At 29.6% G+C, this 24607-nt stretch overlaps 2 protein-coding genes across 4 annotated transcripts in view; one reads left to right on the forward strand and one right to left on the reverse strand.

Annotated features, from left to right (window-relative positions):
• Nucleotides 1–137: 137 nt before the first annotated feature.
• Msh6 (DNA mismatch repair protein Msh6) lies at nucleotides 138–5580 on the forward strand. Of its 2 annotated transcripts, none has more exons than XM_065505309.1 (10): nucleotides 138–726; nucleotides 785–844; nucleotides 902–1207; nucleotides 1266–2573; nucleotides 2696–2848; nucleotides 2911–3210; nucleotides 3268–3847; nucleotides 3920–4071; nucleotides 4142–4297; nucleotides 5218–5580. In XM_065505309.1, the coding sequence occupies exons 1-10, from the start codon at nucleotides 268–270 to the stop codon at nucleotides 5362–5364; spliced, it is 3621 nt and encodes a 1206-aa protein (XP_065361381.1). In that variant the 5' UTR covers nucleotides 138–267; the 3' UTR covers nucleotides 5365–5580. The 2 variants fall into 2 exon arrangements, with proteins under 2 accessions (XP_065361381.1, XP_065361382.1); XM_065505310.1 differs by having other exon boundaries at nucleotides 905–1207.
• Nucleotides 5581–15562: 9982 nt separating this feature from the next.
• Nucleotides 15563–24607, reverse strand: part of FucTA (glycoprotein 3-alpha-L-fucosyltransferase A) — a 29734-nt gene continuing 20689 nt past the window's right edge. For both annotated transcript variants that reach the window (XM_065505541.1, XM_065505538.1), the window contains exons 2-6: nucleotides 19943–20093; nucleotides 19101–19684; nucleotides 18799–19030; nucleotides 17324–17507; nucleotides 15563–16178 (exon numbers count right to left, since the gene is read on the reverse strand). In XM_065505541.1, coding sequence (XP_065361613.1) covers nucleotides 15663–16178; nucleotides 17324–17507; nucleotides 18799–19030; nucleotides 19101–19684; nucleotides 19943–20028 — 1602 coding nt within the window. In that variant the 5' untranslated portion in view covers nucleotides 20029–20093 and the 3' untranslated portion in view covers nucleotides 15563–15662. The remainder of the gene's footprint in view (nucleotides 16179–17323; nucleotides 17508–18798; nucleotides 19031–19100; nucleotides 19685–19942; nucleotides 20094–24607) is intronic.

The raw sequence follows: 24607 nt of genomic DNA on the forward strand, positions 1-24607 counted from the left end.
CAAACTTTGACAGTTAGAAGTGAAAAAACAAAGGAAAACAGTCAGCTGGCATTTTAACGTCATCTGAATTGAATTCGTCTTGTCAAAAAAACTTGCAAAAAAAAGGAAAACATTAATGTGGTAACACTGGTAGAAGGCGCCAAAAATTCCGCATTATCCAAGGTATATAATTAATATACCTTGGCATTATCGATTTTATTTTCAGATTTTTTGCCAGTCAAAACAAATTAGCACGGAAATACAACGCGTTAAATATTTCTAGCGAAAATGTCCAAAAAACTTAACTCCAGTTTTGGCTCCAAAAGTGTGTCTTCACCCAAGAATAACTTATTTAATTATTTTTCTAAATCGCCGGCGACTTTAGAAAAAAAGAAAATTCCTGCAACCAACTCAACCTCCACCGTTAGCAAGGAACAACAGAATGACCATGAAATAAAAGAAAATTTATTGAATAAACAAAATAAAGTAGCATCCCCAAAGGAAAAATTATTACAACAAAATAAAATACAGGATTCAGATGATGAAGAGGTTGGGGCAGTTACCAAAAAGAGAAGGCGTTTAGTGCTGCAAGACTCCGATGAGGAAGAAATGGAGGAGAAACAGCAGAAAAAAGATAAAGATGATAGTGACTATGAGCCCAGTAAAGATGAGGAAATGCCCTCGGCAGATGAAGGGGATACAAAGGAATCTTCACCGGAAACTTCTCCAGATATCAAGAAGAAACATGTGAGTTATTTCTTTTCTATTAATAATGAATTTTTGTTAATTCTTTCTTTTTTAATAGAAGTCTAAGAATGTACCTAAATCATCACCGGAATCTTCTCCAGATAACAAAAAGAAACATGTGAGTTCTTTCTTTTCTTTAAATAATGAATTTTTGTTAAAAGTTAATTATTAATAGCAGACTAACATTGAACCTAAATCCAAGAAAACAAAATTGGATAATACCCTTACTGCCGGCAGTTTTATGGAGAAGCTAGAACAATTACAATCTGGCAATAATGCCAAAACTTCCAAAAAGCTAGAGGAAAAATGTGAAGAGGTTACAACTTCCAATTTAGATGAGCCAGTGATATGGCCCCATCAGAAGCTGGAGTTTTTAAAACCCGATAAAATTAAAGATAAAAAGGGACGTAGACCAGATCATCCAGATTATGATCCATCTACTTTGTATGTACCTCCAAAGTTTTTGGACTCTTTGTCACCGGTAAGTGTTTTACAAAGAAAAAAAATCTTGTTCATACATTTATTATTTCATATCTCAGGGTGTTCGCCAATGGTGGGACCTAAAATCCGAAAGTTTTGATTGCGTTTTGTTCTTTAAAGTGGGCAAATTCTATGAATTTTATCACATGGATGCCGATGTTGGTGTAAGTGAACTAGGCTTTACCTACATGCGAGGCGAATTTGCTCACTCGGGTTTCCCAGAGATATCCTTTGACAAAATGGCCTCGGTATTGGTAGAAAGGGGCTACAAAGTGGCTAGAGTTGAACAAACTGAAACGCCCGACATGATGACGGAAAGATGTAAACGTATTAAGCCCACCAAATTTGATAAAGTGGTGCGTAGAGAAATTTGCCAAATTACTAGTCGAGGAACACAAGTATTTGGCAGTCAATGCCAAATCACTCCCAATCATCAACCCAACTATATGTTGGCTATAGTGGAACAGCAGTTGTCAAATTCTGGGGGCTGCAGTAATTATGGCATTTGTTTTATAGACACTTCCATAGGTGACTGTTATTTGGGTGAATTTGAGGACGATAAAAATTGTTCTCGCATACATACACTGCTGTCTCATAATATGCCCGTTTTAGTGGTATTGGAAAAATCTAATATACAGGAGAAAACACAAGAAATAATGCGTACGGTATTAAGTAGTGTTCCTAAGGAATTTATGCCCAATGCGGGATCATTACAAAGTACAGCGGAGAAAACCTTAAAAGAGTTGGCCGAACAGTATTATGGCGGAGGAAATGCAGATAATTGGCCCATGGTTTTGAAAACCATGCAAGCAGAATCTGATCATTTGGGCTTAACGCCACATGCCAATGCTAAACTAGTTTTGAAAGCTTTAGGTTTATGCATCAACTACATGAAGAAATGCCATGTAGCCGAAAAAGTATTACCCATGGCCCGTTATCATCTCTACCAGCCACCCGATACATTGGCTATGTTTGAAATTCCCACCAAAGCTGCCTCTAATCAAAGAGCTCACATGGTCTTAGATGCCACCACCTTAATGAATTTACGCATTACCGGCGAAGAACATTCTTTACAGTCGACTTTGGATCAGTGCTGCACAAAGTTTGGTAAACGTTTGCTGCACTATTGGTTGTGTGCTCCTTCGTGTGTTTTAACCACCATTAAAGAAAGACAGCAAGCCGTAACAGACTTTCTTAATAATCCTTCTATGCTACAAGACGCTAGAGCTTTATTGGCTCCTTTGCCGGATTTTGAAAGACATTTGGCCCAGATTCATCATTTTGGCAGTAAAATCGTGCAGGAAAATCATCCAGATGGTCGAGCTATATTTTTTGAAGAGAAATCTTACAATAAAAAGAAAATGCAGGTAATTTCAAATGTTTTTTTTTTTTCACAAAAAATCTTACTTTTCTACAAAAAAAAGTTTTTTCCCATTAAAAAGTGCTTTTTCATCAAGAAAGAATTACAACAACACTTTATAAATTTCAGAACTTTATATCCATACTCAAAGGATTTGATTCTTTAATAAATATTCCTACTATGTTTGAACAAGCTGGCTCAAAATTAATCACACGTTTAACACAACATAAAAACAAAGGCGGCATATTTCCAGACTTAACTAAAGAACTCAATTTCTTTAAGGTAAGTTTCACTATTGTCCTTTTTTAAGAACAACAAAAGCTATATAAAAAAAAACTTTACAGCAAGCATTTGATCATAACAAAGCTTCCGAAACTGGTGTTATTGCACCAGAAAGTGGGGTCGATGAAGATTATGATACAGCTGAAGCAAAAATCCAAAAAATCAATCAGCAATTACAGGACTATTTGGTGGATCAAGAGAAATATTTCGGCTGTCGTATAACCTACTTTGGCGCAGATAAAAAACGTTTTCAGCTGGAGGTACCAGAGTCTCATGCCCGCAAGGCAGACAGTAAATATTCCTTAGAGGGCCAGAAGAAAGGAGCAAAACCTACGCGTAAATTTACCACAGAGGAGACCAGGGTATGACAAATAAAATCGAAGGAAAATTAGAGCATCTTTTGATTTTATTTCTTACAGAATTTCCTTAAAAAAATGCAAATGGCTGAATTAGAACGCAATAACGTGTTAAAAGATTTAGCTAGACGTATATTTGAGAAATTCTCGCAACACTATGACTTATGGAAACAATGTGTTGACTGTGTGGCCCATTTGGATGTATTGGCCTCTTTAGCGGAATATGCTAGAACTCAGCAAGTGATATGCATACCACAAGTGGAAGATGTTGCAGTGGGCGAACAGGCTTTTATAGAAATAGAAGATGGATATCATCCCTGTGTTTCAGCCGACACCTACATACCAAATGGTGTGATTTTGGGCTGTAACGACACACCACCTCTCTCCATACTTACCGGTCCCAATATGGGTGGTAAAAGTACGCTAATGCGTCAGGTAGGCCTATTGGCGGTAATGGCTCAAATAGGTGCTCATGTACCGGCTCAGTCCTGCCGTCTATCCTTGGTAGATCGCATATTTACCCGCCTGGGAGCTCAAGATGATATTTTATCGGGACATTCTACATTTTTGGTAGAATTAAATGAAACTTCATTGATTTTGAAACATGCCACAGCCAATAGTTTGGTATTGCTAGATGAATTGGGTAAATTTATTATTTATTTTATTTAGTAAAGCCACAATTTTAAATTATTTTGTTATTATTTTTGATTTAAAGGACGCGGTACTGCTACTTATGATGGCACTGCCATAGCTGCTTCTGTTGTCAACTTTTTGGCCGATCTTAAATGCAGATCTTTATTCTCTACTCATTATCATAATCTCATAGATTTCTTTCACAAAGACGAACGCATTACTTTGGGTCATATGGTAGGATGGGGAGATCAAAATAGTTCAAACTAAATTTATGTTATCTTGTTAAACACTATTTTCGTTTCAGGCCTGCATGGTGGAAAATGAGGATTGTGACGATCCTACCCAAGAAACTGTTACGTTCTTGTATAAGTATTCAACTGGCGCTTGTCCAAAATCCTATGGCTTCAATGCAGCCAAATTGGCTGGCATGCCGCATAATATCATTAAAAGAGCTTATACGGTAAGTTATTTTTTGTTTTTTTTTTACCAATACTTTTTCACTAATAAATTTTCAGCCAAATGTTTTTCTTTTTATACCCTGCACCTTCGTGAGAAGGGTATATATAAGTTTGTCATTCCGTTTGTAATTTCTACATTTTTCATTTCCGACCTTATAAAGTATATATATTCTGGATGCTTATAGATAGCGGAGTCCATTAAGCCATGTCCGTCTATCTGTTGAAATCAATTTTCTGAAGACCCCAGATATCTTCGGGATCCAAATCTTCAATAATTCTGTCAGACATGCTTTCGATAAGTTTGCTATTTACCTTACCTCGATTTTTGACCTATTTTTGATCTATATATGGATTACTAAGTCATTAATATAGACAATATGGATATCTAATGATAGATATTTCAAAGTCCATTGCAACGATGTAGATAAGTTGGACCTACAATGGGTCAAAATCTAGAAAAATATTTTTTAACCCGAATTTTTTTTCATCAAAACATTTTTTTGTCATAAATTAAACTTTTTTTAAAAACTAAATTTTTTTCTCAAATTTTTTTTCTCTAAAAAAAAATTTTATAAAATATTCAAATTTTTTGTTTAAAAAAATATTAATTTTTTTTGTTTTAAAAAAATATTAAAATTATTTTTTCTTCTAAAAAAGATCATTTTTTTTTTTGTTTTTAAATAATATTAATCTTTTTCTCTAAAAAAAATAAAATTTTTTTGCTTTTATAAATTATTAAAATTTTTTTCTAAAAAATTTCAACAAAATTATTTTTCTTCAAATAAAAAAAAAAATTAATTTCTCTAAAAAAAATGTCAAACAAATTTTGTCCTCTAAAAAAGTATCATCGAAATTTGTTTTACTAAAATGAAATTTCATCCAATTTTTTTCGTTATCATTAAAAAATTTTAATTTTTTTTAGCTCTCCAAAAAAGTTGAAGCAATTGCTTTAAAACGTAAAGTAGCAGCTAAAATTGTTGCCGCCGCTACAATCGGTTGTACCAATGAAATTCAGTGTGCGAATTTGAAAAACTTATTACTACAACTACAGCAATGCCAAGTTAAATAAACAGAACTAAATTGCTTTAAAACGCTAAAATTGTTACGATGGGTGAATTTCAAAAATTTATTACTTACAACTACAAAAATGCCAAGTTAAATAAACCGAACTAAATTCTATGTTTTATTTTATACACTACAAAATATGTATTTTTTGTCCTATTATTATTAAAACTAAGTTTGTTTTTGTTTTCTATACGTATACGTTAATAAATATTCAGCAAATATCAAAAATTACACAATTACAAATACTAATTCAAGAAGGTATGCAAGATTTTTAGTTAAAATGACACATAAGTCAGCAAATATCAAAAATTACACAATTACAAATACTAATTCAAGAAGGAATGCAAGATTTTTAGTTAAAATGACACATAAGTAGAGTTTGGATGACAGCTGCTACATAAACCAATTGTCAAATAAAGAAGTGGTTTCAATAACAACAAAAAACTTAGGAATTAATAAAAAATTTCATAGAAGAAGAACGATATAGGTAAGTATGTTTCATAAAAAGCTTAACTATTTGTTTAAAAATATATAATCAAAATATTGGCATTATAGATAAACATATCGTTACCTTAATATAGAATGGCCTAACTCGTGTTTTTTTTTTAAGTCGAGATTTTTTTGGCTGATATATGAGCGGACCATTTCTCGAAATAAACGAAAATCTGGGTTTACAAAAAAAAAAGGTTAAGAAATTTCTATATTAAGGTAACGATATGTAGTACTTTATTTTGTATGTCTATCAGAAATTACAGAATTTAGATCGCAAAGTATGGACGCGTTCGTATATGTAATAATTGATGCAATGTCCTGCAAACTTTTGAAACAGTGAATTGAATGATGTTTGGTGTTTGCATAAATTTGCGGGGCCACTGCCAACAATTTGCATTAACGTTTGACGACACAAATTAACGCTTTGATATCAACTATCATATAATTGGGCTGTATATATTTAATATAATAGTAAAAAAAATGCCTCGGTCATTGAATATTTGTTTAATATGAAATTTTCTTAAGTCTGCTTCCAGAAATCTTTTTAATTATAATGTAATGGCAAATATTTGTTTAACGAAACATTTAGCCATAGGGTAACATAGAGACGAGACGTGATTGCCAAAAACCTAACTCTTGCATCAACAAAATACATGTTAGTCAATGTATTTTGTTGTTGTATCGAAAATTTTTGTGTTTTATTTTTGTTTGACAAAACGGAGTGTCTCGTCTCTATGTATAATTCTCTATGCTTTTGTCTTTCGTTTCCCTAGTACATTTTAAATGCTATTTTATTTTATATATAATTTCCATTTTTTCATTATATTTTTTTATTGTTTTACTTTTTAGACAAATATTTATTGGAATTATTTACCAGCAAAATTTAGAAATGTAATTATAATAGCAAATAACAACCATAACATTTTCAAGACAGAAACAGAAGACGTTATTGACATCAATCAAAAACCAATCAAGATTCTTTAAAATACCTATTTCATATATGTATATTCAAACGAGGTTAATATTTGTGTGTGTGAGAGATATTGTCATGCAGGTATGTTGCACAAATTTATATTTAAATTGTGAATTTATTTTAATTCCATTATTAAAATTCACACATTTCGTTCGGAATGGTTTTAAATCCGTTACTTTTAAATAATTTTGCTTTACTGCTCGTATTTATACGATTTATACGATTTTCCAGTACTAAAATTACCACTTATTTTGAGTTTTAAAAATAAATCAGTTAAAATAACTGTTTTCAAATGATTGTTGTAGTTCATTGGCTTGGTTTATGATCTTTAGAAGTATTTGTGTGAAATATTATCCCTCTCTCCGTTGAAATCAACTTTCCGTAGCCCCCAAATAACTTACATGATTGTATATATGCTATAGTTCTGGTTCGGTTTCTATATAAAATTGAGAAAATCGGTCCACAAATGGCTGAGATATAAGGAAAAACAAAGGACAATCTCGATTTTTGACCTATATCTGGATTTCTAAGTCATTAATATAGACAATATGGATATCTAATGATAGATATTTCAAAGACCTTTGCAACGACGTATTTATATAAGACCATACAGGCTGGACCTACAATGGATCAAAATCGGAAAAAATATTTTTCAACCCGAATTTTTTTTCACATAATTTTTTTTTTCACTAAATATTAAAAAATTTTTTTTTTATAAAATTCAAAAAAAAAAATTTAAAAAACAATTTCGTAAAAAATATCTAAAATTTGTATTTTAAAGTATAATTTGGTGAAGATTCGGCATAGCCGAATATAGCTCTCTTACTTTTTTTATACCCTTCGCCATGAGTGGCAAGGGTATATAAGTTTGTCATTCCGTTTGTAATTTCTATACAAACGGAATATATATTTTGGATCATTATAGGTTATATAGCCATGTTTATTATAGTCGATATAGCCATGTGCGTCTGTATGTTGAAATCAACTTTCCGTAGCCCCTAAATAACTTACATACATGATTCATACATCAATATATCGGGAATTCTTCCGGATCGGTTGCTATTTAAAATCGACAAAATCGGCTCACACATGGCTGAGATATAAGGAAAAAAACGGGACAACCTCGGTTTATGGCCTATTTTTGATTTATATCTAGATTACTAAGTCATTAATATAGACAATATGGATATCTAATGATAGATATTTTAAAGTCCATTACAACGATGTAACAGTAAGTTGGAATTACAATGGGTCAAAATCGGAAAAAATATTTTTTAACCCGATTTTTTATATATACCCTTCGCAATGAGTGGCAAGGGTATATATAAGTTTGTCATTCCGTTTGGAATTTCTACATTTTTCATTTTCGACCCCATAAAGTATATATATTCTGGATCGTTATAGATAGCGAAGTCGATATAGCCATGTGCGTCTGTCCATGATTCAAACATCAATATGTCGGGAATTCTTCCGGCTCGGTTGCTATTTAAAATCGACAAAATCGGATCCACAAATGGCTGACATATTAGGAAAAAACCGGGAAAACCTCGATTTTTGGCCTATTTTTGATCTACATACATATATCTGGATTACTAAGCCATTAATATAGAAAATATGGATATCTAATGATAGATATTTTAAAGTCCTTTGCAACGATGTATAAGTTGGACCTACAATGGGTCAAAATCGGGAAAAATATTTTTTAACCCGATTTTTTTTTTTTTTAAATTAAAAAAAAATTTGAAAAAAAATTAAAAAGTAATTTCTTACTTACTTGTTTTTTCATCAAAATTTTTTTTTCAAAAAAATTTTATTTTTAAAAATTAAAAAAATAATTTTTAAAAAATTTGGAAAAAACTTTTAAAAAAAAAAATTATAAAAAAATTTTAAAGAAAAAAATTTTAATTTTGTTTTTTTTTGTAAAAATTTAAAAAAAAATATTTTTAAGTATAATTTGTTGAAGGGTATATGTATAAGATTCGGCACAGCCGAATATAGCTCTCTTGTTTTATCTATATGTATCTGGATTACTAAGCCATTAATACAGATATCTAATGATAGATATTTCAAAGACCTTATTAAATCGGACCTACAATGGGTCAAAATCGGAAAAAAGAAATTTTAACCCGATTTCATTTTCACCAAAAAAAATTTATTGTCATAAATTTTTTTCACAAATAAATTTAAAAAAAATTTGAAACAGATTTTAAAAAATTGTTTTGTTTTTTTTTTTTTTTTTTTAAATTTTGTTTACCTAAAAATATTTAAAAAATTTATTTATCTGTATTATAATTTGGTGAAGGGTATATAACAATGTAGCTGCTCTCTTACTTGTTTTTCTTAATTTTTTTTAACTTAAAATTTTTTTCAATATTTTGGTGAAGGTTACTTGTTTTTTTTAAACATATTACAGTAGATCAATTTAATAACCGGACAATTATCCATTTTTTAATTAATTTCTTTTTTAATGTGAACAGATTTTTCTAAAAACAGAAAACCCTTCTTAATTTCTTAATTCATCTCTATATTGCATATTTCACTTGTATTAACACCACAATAATATATGCATACCATTTTATAAGCGAAAAACTGAAGTCTGGTAAAATAAAATATCAAATTAATAATCGGACATGTGGCAACTACCATGCTTAAGTGTCATTTTATACCGGAATTCCCCGAACAAATTTAGTTGGCAATTAGCTAGAATTGTAAAAACCTTTATAGGGAGTTTTTTGAAAAAGAAAATTTTTAAATCTGTTGCAAGAGTTTCGAAAAAACGCGATATGAGCAGCAAACGTGTTCAAACATCGATAGAAGTTAGAGAGTTGATAATAAAACAGCATCAAATGGGAATGGTCGTACGTGAAATTGGAGCTGCAGTTCAAAGAAGCCATTCCACAGTTCACGACATTATAAAGCGCTTCAAAACAAGCAATTCCGTAGAAAATAAGACAAAATCTGGGCAACCAAAAAAGTTTACTCCGTCTGATGAATGATGGATTGTTAATCAAGTAAAGAAAAATCCTAAACTCAGTGCTCCTAAATTGACAAAATTGGTGTCAGAAAGCTTACAAATAAGTGTCAACCCAGAAACTGTGCGAAATGTACTGCGTAAACACAATTTCCATGGTAGAGTTGCACGTAAAAAACCATTTGTAAATGACGTAAATCGGAAAATGAGATTGAAGTTTGCTTCTGAACATAGAAATCATGTCTTTTCGTACTGGAGTAATGTGCTTTTTACAGACGAAAGCAAATTTAACGTTTTCCGGTCAGATGGACAGGCGTACGTTTGGAGAAAGCCGAATGAAGAACTAAAGGCTTGTAATCTTCGTCCTACAATAAAGCATGGTTCAGGAAGTGTCATGGTTTGGGGCTGTATGTCCGCCACAGGACCTGGATAGCTAGTTTATATAGATGGTATAATGGACCAGTTTAAGTATATCTCAATTTTAAGGGAAAATTTGGCTCCAAGCGCAGAAAAATTAGGCATTTCGGAAAACTTTATATTCTATCAAGACAATGATCCGAAGCACAAAGCGCATAACACACGTATGTGGTTGCTGTATAATTGTCCCCATGTCATGGAAACTCCCCCTCAGTCACCAGACATTAACGTTATAGAGAATTTATGGGCTTATTTGGAAAATAAACTAAAGTCTCGGACAATTTCAAACATCAGTCAACTAAAGATTGCTCTAAAGGAAGAATGGGAACATATTGATCCAGCTTACTGCAAAAAACTAGTGGAATCAATCCCAAAACGATTAGAAGCTGTCCGTAAGAGCAAAGGAATGCCCACAAAGTATTAGATTGACCAACAATATTAAATTTTAAAAGTGTCCGTTTATTAATTTGATCCAACTTGTTAACATATTATTATTTTGTTGTTGTTTCTCTTAGAATTGAGATTTTTTTTTGCAAGTTATGTTAACGTTTTTATTAGCCAAAATTAAATAAATGAATTGCCTTAATATTTTTTTTAGTTTGATGGAAAAATCGTGTGTATTTGCTCAAAATTATTATTACTCGTTTCTGTCCGATTTTTAAGTTGAGCCACTGTAATTATTTCAAACAAAATTCAAAATGCCAGTTCAATTTTCATAGATTTTCAATAAACAAGTTTATTTTTGTTTTCTTTATTTATTTTATTTCTTGTCTTTTTCTTTATCACAGTAAAAAAAATAAAAAATAAATAATTAAATAATTAACACATAGAAATAATTTAAATTATTATTTGTAAATAAACATAAATAACAACAAACTTAGACATACAATCATATAATGAAGCTTAAACAAATATTTGGTTTTAGTTTTTAAGTAAATACTCGTAAATAATACATACATATACAACTTGCTTGTTTTTTTTTTTTTTATTCAAATACTTTTTTATATTAGGAATAGATTTTTTTTTAATTATACTTACATGTGTATATATAAAAAAAATGATTTATTATAACTTGTTCTTATTGTTTAATTAAGATGCGAGTGTTACAATTCAATTTGAAATAGAAAAACTAATAAATTATAAATTAAATTGAAAATTAAAAAAAAAAATAATAAAAAGGAATTACAGCTTGAGGTTTTTTTTAACATACATATTTAAAATGTTTTAATTAAGCTTTTAACAGGCTTGAAATTATTCAAAAATTAGAATACATACAACAAAGCCTGTTTTGTGTATAAGACAAATTAGGGGATTTTAAAAGCAGGTGTAATTCCCTGTTAATTGATTTTATTTATGTTTTTATAAACATTTAAGAACTTTCTTTCAATGTGATATTGTTTGATTTTATTTGTTTTTTTTTTTTATTAATATTATAATATTTTACAAAACTTCTATAAAACATGGCATTTTTTGTTTTAAATTATTTATTATTACATATTTTAGTTGTTTGGTTTTGCTTGTTCAACATTCAAAATTTTAATGCAGGTTTTTTGTTTTTTTTATTTCAAATTAAATTAAGCTTAACATTACCTGCCAGTGAATAGAAGAAGCTATTTACAAAATGTTGTTGTTTATTTTTTTTTTATTTTTAATATAAATTGTTTTTATAAAGACTTTCAAATTATATGTTTCTTCAGTCAGTCATGTGTTGTTGTCGTTTTGTTTTTGTAAGAATTATTTAGTTAGTATTTCATTTCAAAACAAACAAAAAAACCCAATGTGCGCTTGTGCTTTTACAGCCTGTCATGATATTGTTAATAAACTTTTCATTTTATAAGCTTTGGTTTTTTGTTTTCTTTCATTCATTCTTTCTTTCTTTAAATTTTAACTAAAATCCTACAAGCTAAACCTAAAATCTATAAAATTGATCTTTTAATATGGGTTTTTTTTTGGTTTTTATATTGTTATTTTGTCTTAAATACTAGAGTTGGAACTTAAAATAATTTTACATACATACAAAATCACAAACGTAAATAAGGATACTAAAATATAGAAATAAGTAAATGCTTTAAAAAATTTTATATCCGGGTAAAAATATGTAAATGTAAAAACTGTCCCTCCTAACTAGCTATTTTACATAACACTTAGGGTGACAACCAGTTACATAACTAGCTAAGTGACTAGTTCATTTAACACGTGCATGTCCTGATTACAATGAGACATAGCTACCTAACTGGTTACTTGATCAGCTACATAACTAGTTATTTTAACATGTATGGTTGCTAATTGATCTCAAATAGTCACTTAAAAAGATATTTCATAGACAATCCTATAACCAATGGCTTGTAAACAAACCTTCCTCAAACAACTCACGAATAGATTAAGGACTGAGATCGAAAAAAATCTTAACATACATAAATGTTAATAATAAAGAAACCACTAAACCTTAATTGATTTTTTGAAATTATTATTACAACTTACAAAAAATATTTGGGGGATTCAAACGGTATCCTATTAGGTCGTATTTGCATAATGTCATAAAATATTTTTTTAGTTTAAACAATTTTTTTTGGGTTTCAAACAAAAAAGTTATAAAATAAAGCTGAATTCACCCATGAGTTTCAGAAACATTTTTTGTTCGGAACAATTTTTTTTTATATGTAGTTTGACATTCTACTTTTGAGAGAGACTTCAAACTACATATAAAAAATAAATTGTTCCGAACAAAAAATGTTTCAGAAACTCATGGGTGAATTCAGCTTAAGACTTTTTGAACTGTTTATTGGTTTGTCATGAAATAACACATTTTTTGTTTGCAGCACAACAAGCATTTGTTTAAACAAAAAAATATTTTACGACATTATGACAATACGACATAATAGCAGACCGTTTGAATCCCTCAATTTTTTTTTAATAGTTCTAATCAATAGTAATGAATTTATGGACCTTTTCCGGAAACCTTTCCATTAAGGTTTTTGTAGAGCTTTCTGTCCATCTCGGTTTTAAATCTACCACAATTTTTGACAACTATTTTGTGCTCTTCAATTCTCTTTTAACAAAATCCAATCTCTCTAATGGCCTTACCTCCATTCAGTTTGGAGGATTTGCCTTTCTTGGTACCAAATTGGCATTATTGTGACAGGATGCCAAATCAGGCCAAAAAAAGTCTTATGAATGGAATCATCCTCTTTTGTAAACATTCATTGATGTAAATTTCGAGAACTTTTTTGGGAAAATTTTCTGCTTTTGGATCTTAAACTTTACTACAACATTCCCTCAAGCATCAGCAGCATAAAAATATTGACTCGGAGGCTGCGAAAAATTTTCGTCATCCATTATGCAGCAGGTATATTTTTTTTTTTATAAAATTTGTCTTCAATTTAGGTGCTCTGTCTTTGGCCTCTAAATTTTTAGCAGAGTTCCTGTCGGAAACTTTTTGAGCCTTGTATGTTTTTAAACCTGCATTGGCTTTAACTTTTCATACCAAATAGTTCGAGTACTGAGCTAACCGGACTGCATTCCTAATGGATGTGTTGTGATCTCTTTGGAAAATGCTTTCTATTTATTGGCTTTAGAAACATCATGTGGAACATTTCTTCCACATGAACCAGGTTTTCTATCAACAGACAAGTTCTCCCGATACTGTTTAATAACATTGGAATCAGTTTGACGGCAAACCTTTGATTGTTTGGCCAACTTTTTGTAGGACCATGCTGGGTTTTGTTGAAAATATTAAATAATTTTTGTATGCACTTTTTTGTCTTCACTTTATTAATCAGATTAACTGACATTAAAGATAATAACTGACATATTTTTCAAAGGTAACTTGATCAAAAAAAAAATCAAATAATACTTGGGGAAAAACGTGTGTTAAGGTTTTTCGATCTCAGTCCTTATTTGGTGAGTAAAATAACAAAATTTTTTTTTGCAGTACAAAATAAACGTTTAATGTGACTATACTCTAGTTTATTTAGAGAAACTAAAGTGGCAATAGACTTTACGCTAGGTTACATGGGATGTCAGTTTACTTAAGCAAAAAGAAAATAAACTGTATGAGAATTATATCAACACAATTTATATAAAATCAATTGGTACGAATTACTCACCACAAAGTGCAGTAGATGTTTGTATATAAATGTTTATAGTGACTACACTCTAGATTACTTAAAGACAATTGCCTTCACGCTAGATTACATGGGATGTATAAAGTAACCAATTGACAGTTGGTACGAATTACTCACAACAAAGTGCTGTAGATGTTTGTATATAAATGTTTATAGTGACTACACTCTAAATTACTTAAAGACAATTGCCTGCACGCTAGATTACATGGGATGTATAAAGTAACCAGTTGACTTCTCTCTGCACTACAAAGAGCACATACGTACAGAAAATCAGCAATGGGCTTTACATATAAAGCTGGGTTTCCGCATACACCGTAATCGGCAACGATAACGAAAACTGAAACTGAAAAAAGTTGGTGTTCGTCACCGTCTCGTTTTCGTTTCAGTTGGGTGCATTGCGGCATAAAACAGAAACGAAATTATTTTTTAATTTTGGATGTCGCACATTGCCTTTGAAAAAATCTATTATTTTTTCCTCTTCCAATAAAGAAAATTTATTTTTTTATTGGTTTTGATTTTCTTTAATTTTGAAATAAAAAACTAATTAAAATAATTTCGTTCCTACAGCACCGAAAACCACCTACTTGAAGTTGTTACCGGTTTTTCGTTAGTGATAGGTGCCGTGTCGTTCCCAATTTTCGTTGCCGATTTCTGAAACGAAGTTTTTTTCGGTGCAAATGTATGGAATTTCGTTTTCGGTGCCGATTACGGTGTATGCGGAAACGTAGCTTAAGCATTTTTGCCAGAAAAAAAGCTGTAAAACTAAGCAACATATTTCTGTAGTAGCAACATTGTTTAAATGTTTTTATTTGAGTTCAAAAAGCAAGAGAGAGAGAGAGGGGGTTAGTGAATGGAAAAACCAGGCTTGGAATATATTAAACAAAAGATTACTTTTTTGAGATTTCACATATAGAGTATTAAAATGAAATTTAAATTAGTTTTTTGCAAAAGAGCATGATAAAAATTTAAAGTATTTAAAAAAGGTAAATTTTTCATGAATTTACATATTTTGATTCTATATTTTTTGTACATTAAAAATTAATTTTCTATAATAATGATATTTTGAAGGAAAATTTCTGGGTTTTATTCAGCGATAAGACTCATTAATACACTCTGCATCTAATTGATTTATTTAATTGTTTATTTAACAAAATTTCTAAACGACTGTTTTCACTTTATAACCGAAGCCTCAAACTTCTTACATAAACATAAATTTTACCCGGATATTTTTATAACTTCTGTTTTAATAATAACTTGTTTTTTTTTTTGCACATTATTTATTTTGTTACTTACACATCCTTTCACCTACCTCCCACCGCCATCGCTTAATCATCGGTAATTACATCTTTGCGTGCCTTAAAATTACGCCACGAACCATTTGTACATACGCCCGCACCACGCCACCAATCATTTACATCCGTATACCAGCGCGGTTTACGCAACGACTCCTCATCGTGCAACGACGAACACACACGACACCAATAGTACGTATTGATAAACTCTCCGGTACCCTTCCAATTGAAATATGAATTGTAGAGTTTTTCATCGTTATCCAAAATATGCAAATAATCAGCCAATTCGGAGGCGGAGGCAAACTCATCGACATGTATGTAGGATCTTTCAGGGGCACTAACTTCGTAGTCTTCGGGTCGAGCGCCCATAACAATGGGCAAGATGTTGCGATTGAGGGCATTCACAAAGAATTTCTCCGTTATATAGTCTTTACAGTTGGAATTTTCGAAAGCCAGGTAGAATTTATAGTCACGATCAAGCATTTCGAAACATTTGTCGGCGTTAACGCGTGAGCATTTGTAATTGCCACAAGCGCCATAGATGTCCACCTGGCAAGAAAGAGAAGGATGTAAAAAAGTGGAAGGTTAAGGTGAGTTAAGTTTGTATGTACAATTTTAAAGTCTTTTCGAAATATGGTTCGAATTTTCGATGTTGGCTGATTTCGAATAAACTATTGCAATTAGCTTGAAAAATCGTAGTTTTTTAAATTTTACTGAAAAATTTGGAAATTCGAACTTCCACAACATAGGAAATTGAGGAAAAAAATTCCAAATTATATTATTTATGCAACAAGAACATCTCAAAAATTATTTTACAGCTAAAATTAGAATTTCGAAATTAAGTTCGAATTTTCGAAATTGGCTGAAAATACTTGATTTCGAACACTCTATTAAAATTGAGCTTAAAAAACCCAAATTTTTAAATTTTTCTGTAAAATTTTTAATTTCGAACTTTCAAAACTCGTAATATTTAAGCAAAAATATCAAAATTTTATTGTTTATTTCAATAAAACATTATAAAACTTTATTTACAGCAAAAATTTAAATTTCGAAATTAATTTCGAATTTTCGAACATAGCTGAAAAATCTTGATTTCGAATATTCTGTTAAAATTTATTAGAAAAATTTTGTTTTTTTTTTAAATTTCTTGCATAATTTTGAATTTCGAACTTTCAATTCCCACTATATTGAAACAAAATTTTAATGTTTTTGTTAGTCTTCCCAAAAATGATTTCAGAGCAAAAATTAGAATTTCGTACCAAAATTTAAAGTGCACAATTTTCTTTAGAACCGAAATTTTAATGGGATTTTTGGTTAATTCGATTCGAAAATGTCTTGATTTCGAATATTCTGTTAAAATTTATTCGAAAAATTGTGTTTTTTTTTAAATTTCTAGCTTAATTTTAAATTTCGAACTTTCAATTCCCACTATATTGAAACAAAATTTTAATGTTTTTGTTAGTCTTCCCAAAAATGATTTCAGAGCAAAAATTAGAATTTCGTACCGAAATTTAAAGTGGATTTTGGGCAATTTTGTATAATTTTCTTTAGAACTGAAATTTTAATGTGATTTTTGGTTAATTCGATTCGAAAATGTTTAAATTTGTAAGAAATAGAAATTTTAATATGAATCTTTCGTATCGAATCGCGCAAATATTTTTAATTTATTTATATTTTTTTTTTAAAAAACTTACATCTATATATTTGCCTAATTCATGAGCAAATTGCAGTCTTCCATTACGTGCCCCACAATTCGATACAAACCAGGCTACTTTTTTAGTTTTATTAACGGCATAGTTACGATCCTGTTCCTGTTGATGAACTCGCGAATCATAATAAACCCATTTTTCATAGGGTGCCACAATATCACTGTCACGTCTGCAAAATAAAACAACAGAATAATTAAGAATTGTAATAAATATGAATTTCATTCAAAAATAAACAAGTTTAAAGAAAATCATTTTAATTAATTTTTTTGATGATTTTTTGAAAAGTACTTTTTGTGCCAAAAAATATTCTTAAATTGCTAAATTTTGGTGTCATTTTTTTTAAAACCAATTTCAAGTGCTTTTGAGAAAAGTACTTTTGTAAAATTTATGGAATTTTATAAAAAAAAGTTTTTTAAATTTAAAATTTTTTTTTCATAATTTAAAATGAGAATTAAAATTCTATGTATTCTTATTAACAACCTTTTGAATAGTATATTTGTTTGAAATTTTTGCAACTTTAGTATCCAAAAAAGTACTTTTTTTATATCAACATATTTTGAAATTGAAAATGTTCATGTAATTTTTTTATATAAAACCAATTTCAAGTACTTTTGAAGGAAGTACTTTTTTCAAAGTTTTGAAATTTTATAGAAAAATAGCTTGAATCTTAAAATGTGTATTCAGAATATAAAATGAGAATTAATTAATTTAAAGTACTAAACATTTAATATATTTGATTCACTTATTTGGTACTTAAGTACCCCAAAAGGTACTTTTTGTACATCAACTTATTTTTAAATAAATTTTATTTTTGTAAAATTTTTATAAAAAACGAAGTTTAAGTGTTTTTGAAAAAAGTACTTTTTTGGTACTTTTTCTCAAAATTAAGAATTTTATAGAAAAAATCCCTTAAATCTTAAAATTTTTATTAAAAATTTAAAATGAGAATTAAAATTCAACTTATTTTATAGTACTAAATTTTTGAATATTGTATTTGTTTCTGTTGTTTGGTATTTTAGTACCAAAAAAAGTACTTTTTGAACATCAATATATTTTTAAATTCAAACATTTTGTTGTAATATTCATATAAAACCAATTTCAAGTGCTTTTGAAAAAAGTACTTTTTTGGTACTTTTTCTCAAAATTAAGAATTTTATAGAAAAAATCCCTTAAATCTAAAAATTTTGATTAAAAATTTAAAATGAGAATTAAAATTCAACTTATTCTATAGTACCAAACTTTTGTATATTGTATTTGCTTCAGTTGTTTGGCATTTTAGTACCAAAAAAAAGTACTTTTTATACATCAAAATATTTTTAAATTCAAACATTTTGGTGTAATATTCATATAAAACCAATTTCAAGTGCTTTTTTTTTTTGATTTCCTTTTAACGATTTTTGAGGTTATAATATTTTTTTTTCAAATTAACCTCAAAATTTGTTAAATATTCCACTACTTACCTATAAGTAGCTGTCCAATTTATAGCATCCGGCACCTTAACATTTTGCGTATGATACGGGCACTCTAAATAATAAAGCATGGCCACTTGTTTTGAATTGGCAGGTCTACGTATACCCGTGGGTATATAATGATCTTTATATAAAATCATATCGGCTGTATTGGCCTGATCGCGAGATGCTGTTATGGCGCAGGTGTCCACAGGACATTTAGAACGAAGGAAGACATCACGACCTTTAATTATATATATAAAATATTTAAATTTATTAAATTTAAACCTATTTTTTTTATTACTAAAACCCACCTGCTTTAACATTCCAGGGACCCAAACCATTATACAATAGTATAGTTTTTAATTTACCACTCGTTTTGATTTCCTCATAGTTTGGTGGCACATACATCAGCTGATTGACTATGCGATCATTGTGCGGATCTTGGTAGGGAAATAATTTTGAACCCTGCAGATGTGCCTTTTTGCCCCGTCGTTTCTTGTGCACCTTGGCCGGTTTGGGATAGTATTCGCCATTTTTAAAGAACCAAGCTTTTGAGACTGGGTCCAAAGGATTGGAAGCTAAATTGTTTTGTTGTGGCTGCTGCAACTGTTGCAAATGTGGCTCGTGTTCACTTTCGCTTAGTTCTTGTTGCTCGGCGACTGCAGCTGCCTGCTGCAAATGTGGTGTGGTTTTTGTGCTGGTGAGTTTTAAGCGTGTTTGAGATTTTGAGCTGTCTGAGGGTTTTTCGGTATCATCATCCTCTTCGTATTTGTCATTATAGTCATCCTCTAGATTTTGTCCTAAATGTTGTTGTTGTGTGAGCAGCTGCTGCTGTTGATTTGATGTAGCTGATGAGGGTATTAATGAAGTTTTTGGTTTCCATACTTCACGTTCTCTGTGGAAGAAAATTTTTAAATACATTTAAATTGTTAAATTGAATTCTGGGGACTTTTGACAAAATAACTTAAGTGGAATTTTAATCGATCGATAATTATTTTATTATACATATGTCCTTAAATAAAAAAGTTCTTGAAGGACAAATAATTAAATAATTATGGATCAATTCAACAGTTTTTATATGTTCTTGTGATAAATTTGAAAATTTCACTTAAGTTGTTTTGTGTTTTTTTTTTTTTTTTCATTAATTACTCACTTAAAATTATATAAAAATATCAGCAATAAAGCGCATATTATTGTAAAATAAAAATATTTCTTTAATGATATCTTTGGACGTCTCATGTTAGCAGATGAAACCAATTTTCCAATTGAAAATTCATTTAAATTTTTCACACATCTTTGTTTACCTGAAATGCAAACAAAAACATCAAGAAATAAGTTAAGGTTTTTAATATTAAGATAATTAAATTTTTATTTTGAAAACAAATAAAATTGTGGCTTCGGATCGTAGGCACAAAATTCGATATTTTGTGAGCCAGATATGTACCCTTCAAAATGACATAAACGTTTTTAAAAACAAAAATCGCATTCAAAAGTTACGCCATCTATTGTAAATCCCGCATTTTTAAAGCATACACTCAATATTTTCACCCTAAATTTTTTTAACAAAAAAAATGAGCGTATGTATATTGATTTTGTCATTCTGTTTGTAACATATCGAAATATTGGTCGTAGAACCAAAAACTATAAACAAATATTCTGGGTCCTCTTAAGATTCAACAAGATTCTGCACAGCCGAATATAACACTCTTGCTAGTTTTTCATCAAAATTTTGTTTTTCCAATTTTTTTTTTTGTTCTAACCAAGTTTTATTTAATTTTATTTCTCTGTTTCTCTCAGAAATGCCTTTTGTTTATATTTTTGCTGAGCACACAATTTAGCTACAAATTTGTATATCTTTCTCATTCCATGAGAACTAGAAAACTGATTTTGGCTTTTCTGAAACGTCAAAATTGTACTCAGAGTATTCTGTGAGCACGTGAGCAAATATTTATTCTAAAAATAAATAAAAATATAAAAACATGTGTTTAATTCCATATATTAAGTTATTTACTTATTAATATTTATAAAAAAAAAATAGTATTTACATCAGAGCTTCGAATTAATTAATTAAATTTGAGCTTAATTCAATAAAATCCTAATTCGGAATTAAAAAATGTCAGCCAATCATTCCATATAACCATTCCCAACATCTAATTCGTTAGTTTCATTCAAAGGTTTTTATTTAAATTGAGTTAATTAATTGTTGAATTAGTTCAGAAGTCATTCAAGTTTTGAAAAATTAAATTTTTGTTAATTCAAATCAAATACCAAAGTTTCGAAACATTCTTAATTTCGAAACTGGAATTAAAAATTAATTCTTTCGAATACATTCTTTAATATATATGCATATTTTTGAAAAGTCATTAAACTTATTAAAACGATACTTGATTCGTATTAACTTTGAATCAGTTATATCAATGGTAAATTTAGCGCAATTGTTCAATAATTAAAAAAAAGTAAATACGTTTTAAAAATAATCACCCCTATTCTGTAAGTCGTTGTTATCGATATCGGCGATACATTTTTTTTAGGGGTGAATAAAAATTAATTTTTTATTATTTTATTTATCGTTGTAATTATTAATAATTTGCATACCGACCATCAAAAAATATGGGGGGTATATGGATTTTGCAATTAAAATATCTGTTACAGACCCTTAATCTATATATATAAAAGAGTAACGTTACTGACTGACTTTCTGACTGAATGACTGACTGATTCATCATCGCACAGCCCAAACGACTGAAGCTAGAATCATGACATTTTAACTGTGGGTTCCTCCCTCCCCAAAACAATCCACTAAGAAGGGATTTTTGGAAATTCAAACGTAAAAAAAGGATAAAAACGGGTAAATTCGGTAACCTTATATCTTCAAAAATAATAAAGATACAAACAAACTTAAAATTGCATGTTACTCCATTTAAAAAATAAGCTGACAGGTGTTTCGTACTTTTTCGAAATTCGAACCTTTTAGGGGAAAAAAACGGGTAAAAACTGTATTTTTGTACTTTTTTTGGCACCCTATATATCTTTTAAACCAATAAACATAGAAACAAAATTTAAATCGTATTCTTTACTTATCAAAAAATAAAAAAAATATAAGTTTGGTACTTTTTGGAAATTCGAACCCTTAAGGGATAAAAATTGTGTTTATTTTTGGTACTTTTTCATAAAATATGTTTTTCTATAATTTGATATAGACATACGAATATTTTATTATGAGCTCCCACCACGTTACAGAAATTTATTTGTTTAAAATTTTACCACCGCAATGGGGATAAAAAAGTTACCAAAAAGGGGATAAAATCGGGAAAATACATTTTATTTGAAATTATTAAGCCAATTTTGATAATTTTTACAAAAATTAACTAACAGGTTGTTATTTGGAACTCTAGTGCCAAGGTTTATATTGGGCCAAATCCGGGTAAACAGTTTGGTAGTTTTTTTAAAACATATTTTTTCTTGGCCACATTAACACAGATTTAAATCGTTAGAGACATGTCTGTAGCATAAACAATTTTGGCAAAATGAAATATTTTTAAATTTCAAACTTGAGCGGTGTTCAAGGAGGAAAAGGGAAATTGGTACTTTTCTCCTAATGGTACTTTTTTAATATTTTAAATTAGCTGATATGCATCTGAGTGAAGTTAGTGTTAGGAATAGGGGATAATATTTAGGTACCAAAATGTGAGAACTAAACTATAGGTACTTTTTTATTCTTCAAATGGTACTTTTTGATTTTCTATAACAATGGACTTAGAAACATGAAATTAAGCATATGTATATGGTCCTAAGTGAGTGAGAATTCTAGACTTTTTGGTACTTTTTCTTTATTCGAATGGTACTTTTTGTAATTTCTTCACCAATGAACCTAAAAACATGAAATTAAGCTTATATGGAATCGAGTGAGTGGGAAACCACAAGTGGGGGCTTTTTGGTACTTTTTATATATTCTAATGGTACTTTTTGAATTTTCTGTAATAATGGTCATAGAAATATTAAATTAGGAGTATGTATATGGTCCCAAGTGAGTTAAAATTCACAGGGCATACTTCAGGTACTTTTTCTCTATTCTCATAGGTACTTTTTTGAATTTTCTATAATATTGCACCTAGAGTTTCCAAAAAACGGAAGAATTTCAAAATCGCAGTTTCGTTTTTAAATAATTTTGTGATAATTTATTAAATATTAAAAATTATAGAAACAAAATTAGTTGATAATATAGGAAATACTATATAAATTTAAAATTCAAACTTGACGGGCTATGTTTTAGTGAATGCGAATTCAAAAGTGATAATCAATGGTACTATATCTTTATTACAATGGTACTTTTTGAATATTTTATAATAATAAACCTAAAAATGTAAAATTAGGCACACATGATTCTGAATGAATTTGAATTCACAAAAGGTGACTTTAGTGGTATAATATTCTGGGTCCTCATATGATTCTAAGACGCTCTAGCTATGACCGTCCATCTAACTGTCTGTTGAAAATACGATAGGGCCCAAACGTATGATGCTAGTTGACTGAAATACTCTCTGTTGATAAGGTGTGTTTGGTACTGATTGTACCTAGTCCCCAGACAAATGTCCCCCCGGAATACTGTTTGAGCAGTCATAAATATTTTTATGTTTTTACCTTTTAAAAACGTTGGTTTATTTCCTTTAAATAAAACGTATTCTTTTAATTGCAAATAAAAGCGAACAGTAGTTTAATAATTGTAACAACTTTATTTAAATTAACACAAAAATTGAAATAGTCAGTCTTATTTAATACACACACTTATATTACACACTTTATAATGTTCAGGAATACACTGGTAATGCAGTTGAGGATAATTCTAACAGCACCTATGACATACTGACTGCTACTGGCTCTTACTATTTACGTATATACACAGTGCCATCTTCTAGTATTTTCATGAATTATCTATCTAACGGACAAAACTAGAATGTTCTATTTCTTCGCGTCAAAGCATTGCGTGCTTTTCATACCTACTTCGCATTCTACGCTTCAAGTTACATGCGATGGTTTTTAAGCGTCAATTTTTTGTTTTATTATTAAAAAAAAACGTCTCGTTTTCTGCAGCTTTTATTTATTTTTTCACCATTAAACTTGTTTTAATTTATTAAAATTGAAAAATACACATTCAAATAAATATAAAATGTCAAAATCAGCTGACATGTTCGTGCGCCGCTTGTGACGCTTATAAAAGTAGAAAGTAGATCAACTTTAAGCATTCTACGCGTCAAGGCATTCTACGCTTTTGTACTTGTAACTTGCAGCGTACAAATACATTGATTCTACTTTTTTGACAGCTGCGTAGAATGCGAGAATGCGTAAAACGCGTGGTGCGGACCTCCAGCTTAAAGCTTTTAGCTGCATTAATGTTAATGTTAGCAGCTTTAACTGTTAATGCTGCCATACCAAAAAACAATGTTAATAACAGCGTGTTAACAACATGGTAGATAAGTAGATGTTTCGATTACTGGAAATGTTTATAAACATGATGAATGTTGCTAGCAGACGTTACTGGTAAAATTTTTAATAAATTAGTTCAAAGTATTCTGAAATTATACTGTAAAGTATGCAGAAAATTGGGAAACATTTGTCCCTAGTCCCCATACAATTTCCCCCTCATAAAATGACTTGAACATTCACAATTGTCCTATTAATGGATATCGTGATGAAATTGGAGTTTTACAAAATATGAACCTAAATCTTTATGCCGGTTTTTTAATTTCAAATAATCTACAATGTCTTTGATATTACAATAAATCCAAAGGGGCCCCCAATTTGTTTAAATTCGAAAACT

This window comes from Calliphora vicina, chromosome 3 (assembly GCF_958450345.1).
Source record: "Calliphora vicina chromosome 3, idCalVici1.1, whole genome shotgun sequence".
Lineage (NCBI taxonomy): Eukaryota > Metazoa > Arthropoda > Insecta > Diptera > Calliphoridae > Calliphora > Calliphora vicina.

What these genes read in the sequence shown, in the direction of transcription:
- Msh6 (XM_065505309.1), top strand. Translation starts at nt 268, where the DNA reads ATGTCCAAAAAACTTAACTCCAGTTTTGGCTCCAAAAGTGTGTCTTCA. An exon ending in CAGATAACAAAAAGAAACAT is followed by an intron (nt 845 to 901) that starts GTGAGTTCTTTC and finishes AATTATTAATAG; the next exon opens with CAGACTAACATTGAACCTAA. An exon ending in TTACCACAGAGGAGACCAGG is followed by an intron (nt 3,211 to 3,267) that starts GTATGACAAATA and finishes TATTTCTTACAG; the next exon opens with AATTTCCTTAAAAAAATGCA.